General features: G+C 39.4%; 1 protein-coding gene across 1 annotated transcript in view; it reads right to left on the bottom strand.

Annotated features, from left to right (window-relative positions):
- Positions 1-13,343, bottom strand: part of LOC101480048 (NACHT, LRR and PYD domains-containing protein 3) — a 30,678-nt gene that overhangs the window by 7,521 nt on the left and 9,814 nt on the right. Inside the window, exons 2-10 of the mRNA XM_076879946.1 lie at positions 9,343-9,474; positions 8,906-9,151; positions 8,628-8,715; positions 7,665-7,917; positions 7,531-7,581; positions 3,971-5,735; positions 3,698-3,871; positions 651-824; positions 26-199 (exon numbers count right to left, since the gene is read on the bottom strand). Coding sequence (XP_076736061.1) covers positions 26-199; positions 651-824; positions 3,698-3,871; positions 3,971-5,735; positions 7,531-7,581; positions 7,665-7,917; positions 8,628-8,715; positions 8,906-9,151; positions 9,343-9,431 — 3,014 coding nt within the window. The 5' untranslated portion in view covers positions 9,432-9,474. The remainder of the gene's footprint in view (positions 1-25; positions 200-650; positions 825-3,697; positions 3,872-3,970; positions 5,736-7,530; positions 7,582-7,664; positions 7,918-8,627; positions 8,716-8,905; positions 9,152-9,342; positions 9,475-13,343) is intronic.

The following is a 13,343-nucleotide window of genomic DNA, read 5'->3' as shown; positions in this document are numbered from 1 at the left end:
AAGCTAGTAGTAGGGCTCTCCATACCTGAGCGTGTCCATTCTCCAGTGTGGATCATTCAGTCTAGCTGACAGCAGCTTCACTCCAGAGTCTCCTGGATGATTGTAGCTCAGATCCAGCTCTTTCAGATAAGAGGAGTTGGAGCTCAGAGCTGAGGCCAGCGACACACAGCCTTCACTTGTAATCATACATCCTGACAGCCTGCAGACACAAAACACAGCAGAAAACAGAAGCTCATTGTATAGTAAAAAGAAAAATAACTTAGGAAGGGTTCGATTTTTTGTTTTAAAGTCAACCCACTATTGTATCCAGTGTTTGAATGAATACAGTCCAAATATAAAAAAAAGTTTCTATTGAGAAATAATTCCTAAAATACTGTCAAAGCTACTTTTAAACTCCCCTTGTTATTCAATTCAATTTTTATTTATATAGTGACAGATCACAACAAAAGTCACCTCAAGGCACTTTATATTGTACAGTAGATCGTACAATAATAGATACAGTAGAAAAGCCCAACAATCATATGACTCCCTATGAGCAAGTACTTTGGCGACAGTGGGAAGGAAAAACTCCATTTTAACAGGAAGAAACCTTCGGCAGAACCAGGCTCAGGGCCATCTACTTTATTTGTTACCAGTTATCACTTGTTGACCTGAGCATTTCCAGTTTGCACTGTGTCCTCTTCAGCGCAGCAGATAGCATCTTCACTCCTGAATCTTGCAGATCATTGTGGTTCAGGTCAAGCTCCCTCAGGCTACAAGTCTGTGAGATGAGAACTGAGGACAGAACGTCACAGCTTCTCTGTGAGAGTTTGCAGTCACAGAGCCTGGACAGAAAATAATAAACACGAAAAACATTTCATTTGAAATGTAAATAAAGTGCCTCTATCAACCAGCAAGAGTTAGAAACATAAGAAATTAGAAACAGATTGGTAACAGTTGCAGCTAAGTTAAATAATAAAATAAATCTTTCAGGGACCAGAGGGTGGGAATTTCCTAAGTGTGCAGCTGTGGGAAATGCATCGAAAACATTTGATTTCATCAGCTAAACATTTGCTATCCATAGTGTAAATCCTGCAAGTCACCACAAATTCCTCTGGGTGTAACATGCTATACAAATCTAGGCTGTATATAATAGAAATCATTAATAGAAAAATACTACAGGAGAATTCAGGGTGACCTTATCCAACCCTGACTTTATGAACAAGGAAGGTTTTTAAACCCAGTTGTTAAAGCAGAGAGAGAGTCCTCACAAATCCAAACTGGGAACTGGTTCCACAAATTCGACATATACACTCTCCAGCATTCTGGATCAATTGAAGGTGTTTCACTGAGCTTTTAATGTAATAAATGACAACACTCCACTCCAGAAGTATTAAATATATGAACTACTTTTTCAGCATCACTGTAAGCCAGGATGTTTTTAATTTTAGAAAGATTGTACAAATGTATGAAAGCAGTCCTACATTTTCCTAGCATTGTTCATAATTTCTTCAATCAGTGAAGACTAAGATGTCCTAGCTTTACAGAGGAGTTTTCTAATGACATACAGAGGAGCAAGCTTATTCCAGGCTAAATGAAGATCTTTCTGGTTTCTTTCATGCACAAGAGTCCTACAAATTGAGGATATAACATTATTAACAACTCCTCTGTCGAAGTTTAGGCCCTGGTGCTACATTTAATCTGTCTATCTGAAATTTAGCTCCCTCGTGTAATGTGCTGAGATGTGCAAAAAAGTCATACTAAAAAACCCAATAACAAATCAGCTACAGTGGGATGCAAAACTTTGGGCAACCTTTTTAATAGTCATTATTTTCCTGTATAAATCGTTGGTTGTTACAATAAAAAAAATGTAATTTAAATATATCATATAAGAGACACACACAGTGATATTTGAGAAATGAAATGAAGTTTATTGGATTTACAGACAGTGTGCAATAATTGTTTAAACAAAATCAGGCAGGTGAATAAATTTGGGCACCAGAAAAAAAAGAAATGAAATTAATATTTAGTAGATCCTCCTTTTGCAGAAATTACAGCCTCTAAATGCTTCCGGTAGGTTCCAATGAGAGCCTGGATTGGGGTTGAAGGTATTTTGGACCATTCCTCGTTACAAAACATCTCTAATTCATTCAGGTTTGATGGCTTCCGAGCATGGACAGCTCTCTTTACCACAGATCTTCAGTAATATTCAGGTCTGGGGACTGAGATGGCCATTCCAGAACGTTGTACTTGTTCCTCTGCATGAATGCCTTAGTGGATTTTGAGCAGTGTTTCAGGTCATTGTCTTGTTGAAAGATCCAGTCCCGGCGCAGCTTCAGCTTTGTCACTGATTCCTGGACATTGGTCTCCAGAATCTGCTAATACTGAGTGGAATCCATGTGTCCCTCAACTTTGACAAGATTCACAGTCCCTGCACTGCCCACACAGCCCCACAGCATGATGGAACCACCACCATATTTTACTGTAGGTAGCAGGTGTTTTTCTTGGAATGCTGTGTTCTTTTTCCTCCATGCATAACGCCTCTTGTTATGCCCAAATAACTCAATTTTAGTTTCATCAGTTCACAGCACCTTAATCCAGAATGAAGCTGGCTTGTCCAAATGTGCTTTAGCAAACCTCAAGCGGCTCTGTTTGTGCTGTGGGCGGAGCAAAGGCTTCCTCTGCATCACTCTTGCATACTGTTGGTTGACTCTGACTGTTCTCACCATTCGTCGCTTCTGTCTATCCAAGATTTTTCTTGGTCTGCCACTTCGAGCATTAACTTGAACTGAGTCTGTGGTCTTCCATTTTCTCAATATGTTCCTAACTGTGGAAACAGCTTACATCTCTGAGACAGCTTTCTGTATCCTTCCCCTAAACCATGATGGTGAACAATCTTTGTCTTCAGGTCATTTGAGAGTTGTTTTGAGACCCCATGTTGCTACTCTTCAGAGAAAATTAAAAGAGGAGGGAAACTTACAATTGACCCCCTTAAATACTCTTTCTCATTACTGGATTCAACATGTATGTAGGAGGTCAGGGGTCACTGAGCTTACCAAGCCAATTTGAGTTCCAATAATTAGTTCTAAAGGTTTTGGAATCAATAAAATGACAACAGTGCCCAAATTTATGCACCTGCCTGATTTTGTTTAAACAATTATTGCACACTTTCTGTAAATCCAATAAACTTCATTTCACTTCTCAAATATCACTGTGTGTGTCTCCTATATGATATATATAACTGACGTTTTTTATTGTAACAAACAACGATTTATACAGGAAAATAATGACTATTAACAAGGTTGCCCAAACTTTTGCATCCCACTGTATTTTGATTTTAAGGTGCAAGTCTGGCTGCATCTTTTGTGAGTTCAATCCAAAGATATTGGTGATGTAAAGTTGTGTTTTTGTGAAACAGCATTTTTCGGGCAAATAAAATATAAGTATAGTTCGATCTGCCCTAAACATCACATGCTTCATGAGAATCCAAGCATTGAGATATCTATGCTGCGATATTAGATCACACATAGTGTCATCTCATGTAGATCGAATTTACATTAAAGGCTCCAACCAAGATGTACAAAAGTAACTACAGCTTGCCTGGACATACACAAGGGCCCTATCATCTGTGCTTGCAACCTTATTATTATCATTATTATTATTATTATTTAGTTTATTAAGTATTTAGAGTTCTCATGCCTTTTAACTCTGTTCTGACCTGAGTGAATCCAGTCTGCAGTATGAACTCTTCAATCCAGCAGACAGTATCTTCACACCAGAATCTTGCACATTGTTGTTACTCAGATCCAGCTTCCTCAGATGAGATGAGTCACAGTTTAAAACTGAGGACAGAGCTTCACAGCTTCTCAGTGAAAGGTTACAGCCACTTAGTCTACAGGGAAAATAATCAGTCAATCAATCAATCAAATAACAAAGCAATGATTAGCTCTTCTAGTAAGCTGAGTATCTCAATGAATATCTGTGTACTTACACAGCTTTCTTGGAGTCTTTGATGACTGGTAGCAGCCTCAGAAGAGCCCTTTCTGAAACCTGATATTTCTTCAGCTCAAACACATCCAGATCCTTTTCTGATGACAATAAGATGAAGACTACGGCTGACCACTCGTCAGGAGACAGTTCGTATGCGTAGAGACGCCCTAAACTCAGGATCAACTGGATTGTCTCTGCTAGAGAACAATCATTCAGTTCATTCAGACAATGAAAGAGATTGATAATTTTCTCTGTAGGCAGATTCTCACAGAGCTTGTTCTCAATGTACCGGACTGTCTGTTTACTTGCTTTTGAGATACTTTCTGAATCAGTCACAAGGCCTCTGAGTAGAATCTGATTGGTTACCAGTGAAAGACCCAGCAGAAAGCGGAGAAATAAGTCCAGGTGTCCGTTTGGACTCTGTAAGGCCTTGTCCACAGCACATTGGTAGAAGATTGTAGATGAGGTTTGTTTTTTTACCAGCAGATTGACTCCAGAGTTGATGAAGGTCAGATGGACATGAAGAGCAGCCAGAAACTCCTGAACACTCAGATGGATGAAGCAGTACACCCTGTCCTGGTACAGTCCTCTCTCCTCTTTAAAGATCTGTGTGAACACTCCTGAGTACACTGATGCTGCTGTGATATCGATGCCACACTCTGTCAGGTCTGATTCATAGAAGATCAGGTTTCCTTTCTGCAGATGATCAAAAGCCAGTTTCCCCAGAGACTCAATCATCTCCCTGCTCTCTGGACTCCAGTGTGGATCTGTCTCAACTCCTCCATCGTACTTGACCTTTTTCACTTTGGCCTGAACCACTAGGAAGTGGATGTACATCTCAGTCAGGGTCTTGGGCAGCTCTTCCTCATCTCTGGTTTTCAGCACATCCTCCAGAACTGTAGCAGTGATCCAGCAGAAGACTGGGATGTGACACATGATGTGGAGGCTTCGTGATGTCTTGATGTGGGAGATGATCCTGCTGGCCTGCTCCTCATCTCTGAATCTCTTCTTAAAGTACTCCTCTTTCTGTTGGTCAGTGAACCCTCTGACCTCTGTCACCATACTAACACATTCAGGAGGGATTTGATTGGCTGCTGCAGGTCTTGTGGTTATCCAGAGGCGAGCAGAGGGAAACAGATGTCCCCTGATGAGGTTTGTCAGCAGCACATCCACTGAGGTCGACTCTGTAACATCAGTAAAGATCTCAGTGTTGTGGAAGTCCAAAGGAAGCCGACACTCATCAAGACCGTCTAAGATGAACACAACCTGGAAGTCTTCAAAGCTGCAGATTCCTGCTTTTTTGGTTTCAGTAAAGAAACAATGCACAAGTTCTACCAAGCTGAACTTTTTCTCCTTCAACACATTGAGTTCTTTGAAAGTGAATGGAAATGTGAATTCAATGTTCTGGTTGGTTTTGTCTTCAGCCCAGTCCAGAGTGAATTTTTGTGTTAAGACAGTTTTCCCAATGCCAGCCACTCCCTTTGTCAGCACTGTTCTGATTGGTTCATCTCTTCCAGTGGAGCCTTTGAAGATATCTTCTAATCTTATTGTTGTTTCTGATCTGTGCATTTTCTGGGATGCTGTTTCAATCTGTCTGACTTCATGTTCATCATTAACCTTTGTAGTCTTTTGTTCTGTAATGTAGAGCTCTGTGTAGATCTGATTAAGAAATGTTGGGTTTCCTGCTTTAGCGATCCCCTCAAACAAACACTGGAATTTCTTCTTTAGTTTGGACTTAATTTTGCAATGACACTGAACAAAAGCATCTTAAATACAGAAAGAAAAAAAATGGAAAGATGTAAGAGTTAGTGAACAATGAAAACATTATCATGGATGTGTGTGATCAGTTCTACATTTACAGTGTAGGATATCAGTACAATATTACAAATTCTACCCATCTTCCTAAAACTTATCCAGATCCAGGCTGTCTGAGCCTTCTAGACCTCTCCCTTATCCTCCACTGTATCCTTAATCTTCTAGAGGTTACCAAAGGATTCTCAAGCCAGCTGAGAGAAAAATCTTCAGTGTGTCCTAAGTCTGCCCTTGGCTCTCTTCTAAGTTGAACTTTCTCAAGACCCCTCACTTAGAAGATGTCAGGAGACATTTTAGGCAGATATCTGAGACATCACTTAGTCATTATTAATAGATGGGACTGCTGCTCTGTTCAGGGCCTCTCCTTAATGGCTAGAGGTGGCAAAATTACTGAAATAATATTAGTAAACCAAAAAAAAAAAAAAAAAAAAAAGTACAGTCAGAGAATAGTGAGATTTGGCAGGTGAGGGTGACCCTATGATTGATATTATTATCATTTCTATTGAAAGCTCAAGTAGAATTTCTTTGTCTGCAGGTTTTGATCAGCTGACCTGCTGGTGCTGATCTGAAGTTTACAGCTCTTTGTGGATTTACACAACCGATAGAAACAAGCTAATACTTCACAAACTATCTTGGCAGTTTACTCTTTATACTTTCTTTACACTAGACTGTATTCAGTTGATATGAAGGTTGAATTCAGTGAATTTGTCAGGGTTCTGGGTTTTCTGACCTAGCATTTTGAGTTCCTGTGATTTATATCATTTTGTGTTGTGAATTATGTATCAAGTTCTCTTTGTTAGTCTATAGTTTATTTCTACAGGGTCTCTAGTTTCTTGTGGCCCCGGTTTAGTTCCCTGATGGTTTAATCATTTCCCTCTGTATAGTTGACCCCTGTGCCTTCCTCTGTGTGTTTAAGTTTATACTGTTATGAGAGTTCTTGTGCCTTGTGTCCACTCCTTACGTTCCATGTTTTCCTCATCCCGTCATGTCTGTGCTTCCTCTCGTGCCCCTCTCGTGCCCCTCTGTGCTCTCTCTCTCTCTCCTTCTCTCTCACTCACCCTCCAATCTGTCTCTGTGTCCTCCCAGTTTTGTCACGCGTGTAATTGCCCTCAGCTGTGTCTCCCAGCTGTTCCCTGTTCTACTATGCCATGGTTATATCAATGGCTATACACTGCCTCTCTCTCACTTCTATTCCAAAACTAAATAGTGTGCGGCCACTGCTCACTTTAAAACACTGAATCACCCCCAAAACTCTAACCCACCCTGCTAGACATGGACAATGTGAAGGTTAAGGCAAAAGAAGCTTTTGAAGCAAAAGTGTGTCATAAAGTTATAAAAAAGGTGTTTGTGTGTGTGTTTTTTAACATAAACTGGAATTAAGGTAAAATAGAAGTTTGGTTCTCCCTAATTTATGTTGGGTTTCCATCATTAAACTCTAGTGGACAAAATCTGCTAGCATTGTTGCTAGTCAGTCACAGATCATCTACTTTGGAAGTCTGGGAAACTGAGAAATTGTTCAACTCATATAGCAGATTAACTAAAGATTTGTTTGACTGGAGTTGAAAACTGTTTGTGGTTAGATATGGGCAGACTCACCTTTTCACACAGAAGCAAGTTAATGAATTGTGGAAAGGTGAGAAAGGTTTAGATTAAATCAGCTATTTCGTCTCCCCCCTTTTTTATTACATATATTACAGTTATATTATCAGTCTTTGCGTAGTATGATTTAGTACCATAATGAACACATACCTGTGGCATTAGCTGGTTGATCCTGCAGCAGAATTTGGGGAAATGGTTGTCCTGTTGAAAACCAATAATGGATTCATTTTCATTATTGTTTAAAACAACAGGTACAGCCTTTATATTTCCTCTAAATAGCAGACCTTCATTCCTTTTGATCTTCTTTAAAATCTTCTTTGTCACCGCTGCAGTCTTTGTATCGTACATCTGCACCATCAGGTCCACTGTGTCCAGTCTGTCTGCGTTCTCCAGTCGACTCTTTTTGATTGGCTTGAAGCCATCCCTTGACTCAGTAACATTTTGCAGACACCACTTGAAGTTTTTCAGCTCTTCAGTTCCCAAAGTCTCCAGAGTTTCCCACAGCCATTCCTTTAAAAGCCCGTCTGTCTTTTTTATCTGATAAAGTAAGAGAACGTTTTTGATAATTCGTACACTAAACAATGAACAAGAAAGAGTCGTTTTATAAAATCTCACCAACATCTGAGTTATTAACAGAAAAAAAAAAACAAATAGACTGGTCAAACAACAGATAATATAGGCTTTTAAACCATAAAAATCAACATTTTTGTGCGACTAACATCAAATTTAACTTTGCTTTCCAATTTTGCATTAACCTGGGATTGTTTCATTTTAGACAGGCTTTCTTAAAAAAGGACAGTCTAATTGTTAGGTCAGTGTTCTGCTTAGAGGTCCGAGTGACCTGAGTTGACTCTTTGCTGCTTGGTCTTTGTCATCCTGCCTGTGACTTTGTTATCAGAGTGCAGTCTGTTGTTCCCTGAGGCTGACAAAACTACCCAATTTTGTTTCCTATCTCAAGGTGTCGCTACATTAGAGGTAACATTTACTGTGCATTTATCTTCTGTGTTAAATTATATGCCAAGCATGAATGTGGTGTCAAACGTGATGTTGTACGCTGAGGTGGATAGGTGTTTTCTAAAATGAAGAAGAGACAGAATAATGACTTGTTCAGGTTCAAATCAGGACGCTTCCCTTTGCTGTGGCTGTAATGTGATGTTTACCTCAGTCTGCTTATCAGGAACAAAAGAGGAAATAATCTTTTTTTAATATAAAGAAAAGGAACTGAAACAGGATGAAGCATGACTTACAGCACTGCTGTTCAACACTGGACAGATCATCTGCTGGGGCCCAGCCTGATCCTGATCCATGACATGTTTACAACCGAGGATCTGAAGACTGAAGAGAGATCATCCAATTTTAATGAATTATTTAACTGTGCATGGTTAATATCTCTATAAAGAAGTGTTTCATGTAAAGTGAGAAAGCAGATTTATGAGTCACACCTTTACTTCAGCCTTTTAATCACAGACGCTCTGTTGATTTACAGTTCTGTGGTTTTACTGTTACTAGTATTTCAGTGACTTACTTCAAAGTTGCAGAGGATTCTTGTTCAGGTATGCTTGTTGTTTCAGGCATCAGTTCATGTTTAGATTCAGGTTCAATTTTAGTACAGTCTTGTGTTTGATTCACTCCACAAAACAGTGAAGAGGACAAACTGGAAGGGAGGCGCTTTCGAGTAATAAACACAGGTAACTCCAAGTACAAGTCAGTCGTTAGAGATCTGCAGCTGGGCCCAGGTCTGGCAGAATACAGTGTGTACCGCTGCTCTGAACTATAATGCGACACACACACACACACACACACACACACACGCACGCACGCACGCACGCACGCGCACGCACACGCACACGCGCACACACACACACACACACACACACACACACACCTTTGAGTGTGAATAGGGAAAAGTGCTGAGCTGTGACATGGAGAAGAGTCATGGACAGTTAGAGATGATCATCTCACCTCTGAGCTGTGGTCTGGCTCTCATGTTCCCCACACAGAGTGGTTTTAGATGGAGGGACTCCCTCCTCTCTGTCCTCACACTGATACATGCTGCTGAATTCACATCAGCTCACACACACTTTCTACCTTCACCTGCAGAGGAAACACAAATCATTCATGTGCACATTGACTGAAATCCTCCTTTCTACCATGTGTGCTGTCCAAATATCAGCTGCTTCTTTTCTGCTTCATCTCAGTGTCAGCTGAATGCAGTCAGACAGCAGTAAATACTGTCAGGGTGTTGAGGTGAAGCAAAGTGATCCAAACTGATTTGATTAGGTGTGGAAACCACTCCAACCACTGCAGTAAGAAGAACAAATGAATGACAGAAGTTTGCTTTGTGAACAAACAGGAAAACATGAAGAAAACCTTCCAGTTGTCTAAGTATATACACACACACACATATATATATATATATATATATATATATATACACACACACACACACATATATATATACATACACACACACACACATATATACATACACACACACACACACACACACACACACACACACACACACACACACACACACACACACATACATAAATATACATACACATACATATACATACATATATACATATACATATATACTAGGGGTGCAACGATATTCGTATCGATATTGAACCGTTCGATACAGTGCTTTCGGTTCGGTACGCATATGTATCGAACAATACAACATTTGTAATTTATTTTATCAATTTTCCTTCTGACGATGCTGTCTGTGTTGAGCGCTCAGTGAATCTGTGTTCGACTACTCCGCCTAGGCTGCACTGTCGAGCGCAGATCCACTGAGCGCTCAACACAGACAGCATAGTCAGAAGGAAGAGCGCAGGGCAAGCTAGCGAGACAGAAGTTAAGCTCTCCTTGCAAGATGGACCTCCCCCACTCTCATTCAGTTCTGGCGTTTGGAATTATTTTGGTTTTCATGTGACGTATGACCCTGAAGGTAAGCGAGTCATGGACTAAAGTAAAACAGTATGTCGGATGTGCCACACAATGCTCAATTACATTGGTGTGAACTAGTGTGTTAGCGCAGTTAGCTCGTTAACGTGTTGGCTGTCTAGCCCCATGCACGGAGCGATCGGCGGTAACTCGTTAACGGAGATTTGCCGTGTTGTGGCGTTAAGGTCATTTCAACGAGATTAACCTGAAAGCACTAGTGGGAACACAACGAATATGACTGCACATTTACGCCGACATCATCCTAGTGCAAAGACAAGTGGAAGCAGACAAAAAAAAGCAAGCATGCTACTAACTTTAGCCGAGTCATTTAGACAGCTGTTAGCACATGATTCTCCTTATGCTGCTGAGAATATAGCCCAGAAGAAGCGGATAGTATAGCTTTTATTTTGGAAAGAGCCATTTCTCTGTAATAAACTCTCTTTTCCAAAGATGAGTGATTCCTCAATCAGATACAGGGCTTGCAATATCGCTAGCCCGACGTCCCGGAGCTAGCGATTTTTTCAGTCAGGCTACCAAAATCTATCTCTTCCCTGCCCGTCGGGCTATTGTAGGAAAAATATATGTCAATGCTTTTGCATTCTTTCAGAAATGTAGCTGGGTAATTATGTCATTGGCATCGGTGAGCCACTGTCAATATGTGACATATTGAAATCGCTTTTGAATTTGCGCTTGTTTTTTGCTTTCACTTTGCAATCGTGCGAACTGTGTATAGAGAGCGACAGCACTGATCTGTGAGTGATGATAATTTGTGCACCAATTCCTCTGACATCGTCTTATCAATCGTTAGCTTACTACGCAAACATGACAAGTGAAATCTCCCGCAGCTTAAACATGTGAGAGGTTGATCGCGCAGAGAATCGCTGAGCTTATGTGAGTGAGCGTGTAAAAGCATTTCAGTTCTGCTGAGCCAAATAAGACAGGTCAGGGTGAAGAAGTGACAGCCAAAGAAAAGCTTACCACAAAACGGAGAAGTTATGACAAATCAGACTATAAGGCAAAAAGAAAGTGCAGCTTTATGGTTTCATGGACAAAATAATTTCTGTGGCTGCGATATGATGAGCTAAATAACCAGGGTTGCACATAAGTGGTCCGCAGGTGCGCATTCGCTGTCAAAATAAAAAACATGCACAAGGGTTAGGGTTAAATTTAAAAACTGTACTTTTGAGTTAAAATATATATTTATAATTTTAATAAATGACAAATTAAAAAGGCATGAACATTTTATTTTGTATCGAAAAAATATCAAACCGTGACACCAAAGTATCGAACCGAACCGAACCGTGAATTTTGTGTATCGTTGCACCCCTAATATATACACATACATATATACACACACATACACATATATATATATATATATATATATGTGTATATATATATATATATATATATACACATATATATATATATATATATATATATATGTGTATATATATATATATATATATATATATATATATATATATATATGTATATATATATATATATATATATATATATATGTATATATATGTATATATATATATATATATATATATATATATATATATGTATATATATGTATATATATATATATATATATATATATATATATATATATATATATATATATATATATATATATATATATATATATATATATATATACACACATACACACACACACACACACACACACACACACATATATACATATATTCCACATAGGGCTCAAAGCCTTTTCTAAATACCTTTCAAACCACCCACCCAGACTCCATGTAATGCATCGTAGAATTAGCATTTACGGTAAAAAGACTAGTTACATACCGATGAGTCAATTTGCAAGAAAACTGGCCAATAGGAGGATTCTGCAGCTACAACCTGTAAACACACCTGTTTGCTGAGGAGCTCGAAACAGATGTTTCGGCACTGAGTCGAGCTTGTGAAGCACAGATGTTTAAAAACACTGCTCTGAAGCTTGGTTCAAAATACCAGGTCACATGACCACGCAAGGGCGCAGATTTGGTTTTGGCATTGGTGGGGACGGATGATTCAGCCACTGAACCCTTCCCTGTTTTTTTTTTTTTTTCCCCTTTTTGTCTTTGCTTCTTGATAACAAAAGGAGAAATATACTTGCCTACATATGCTATTCTACAGGGAGTGCAGAATTATTAGGCAAGTTGTATTTTTGAGGAATAATTTTATTATTGAACAACAACCATGTTCTCAATGAACCCAAAAAACTCATTAATATCAAAGCTGAATGTTTTTGGAAGTAGTTTTTAGTTTGTTTTTAGTTTTAGCTATTTTAGGGGGATATCTGTGTGTGCAGGTGACTATTACTGTGCATAATTATTAGGCAACTTAACAAAAAACAAATATATACCCATTTCAATTATTTATTTTTACCAGTGAAACCAATATAACATCTCCACATTCACAAATATACATTTCTGACATTCAAAAACAAATCAGCGACCAATATAGCCACCTTTCTTTGCAAGGACACTCAAAAGCCTGCCATCCATGGATTCTGTCAGTGTTTTGATCTGTTCACCATCAACATTGCGTGCAGCAGCAACCACAGCCTCCCAGACACTGTTCAGAGAGGTGTACTGTTTTCCCTCCTTGTAAATCTCACATTTGATGATGGACCACAGGTTCTCAATGGGGTTCAGATCAGGTGAACAAGGAGGCCATGTCATTAGTTTTTCTTCTTTTATACCCTTTCTTGCCAGCCACGCTGTGGAGTACTTGGACGCATGTGATGGAGCATTGTCCTGCATGAAAATCATGTTTTTCTTGAAGGATGCAGACTTCTTCCTGTACCACTGCTTGAAGAAGGTGTCTTCCAGAAACTGGCAGTAAGACTGGGAGTTGAGCTTGACTCCATCCTCAACCCGAAAAGGCCCATCAAGACTCACTCTCATTTCATCAGTCCATAAAACCTTAGAAAAACCAGTCTTGAGATATTTCTTGGCCCAGTCTTGACGTTTCAGCTTGTGTGTCTT

Source organism: Maylandia zebra, linkage group LG23 (assembly GCF_041146795.1).
Source record: "Maylandia zebra isolate NMK-2024a linkage group LG23, Mzebra_GT3a, whole genome shotgun sequence".
NCBI classification, from domain to species: domain Eukaryota; kingdom Metazoa; phylum Chordata; class Actinopteri; order Cichliformes; family Cichlidae; genus Maylandia; species Maylandia zebra.
The sequence above is the reverse complement of the archived record's forward strand: the minus strand, read 5'-3'. Positions and strand labels throughout refer to the sequence as shown.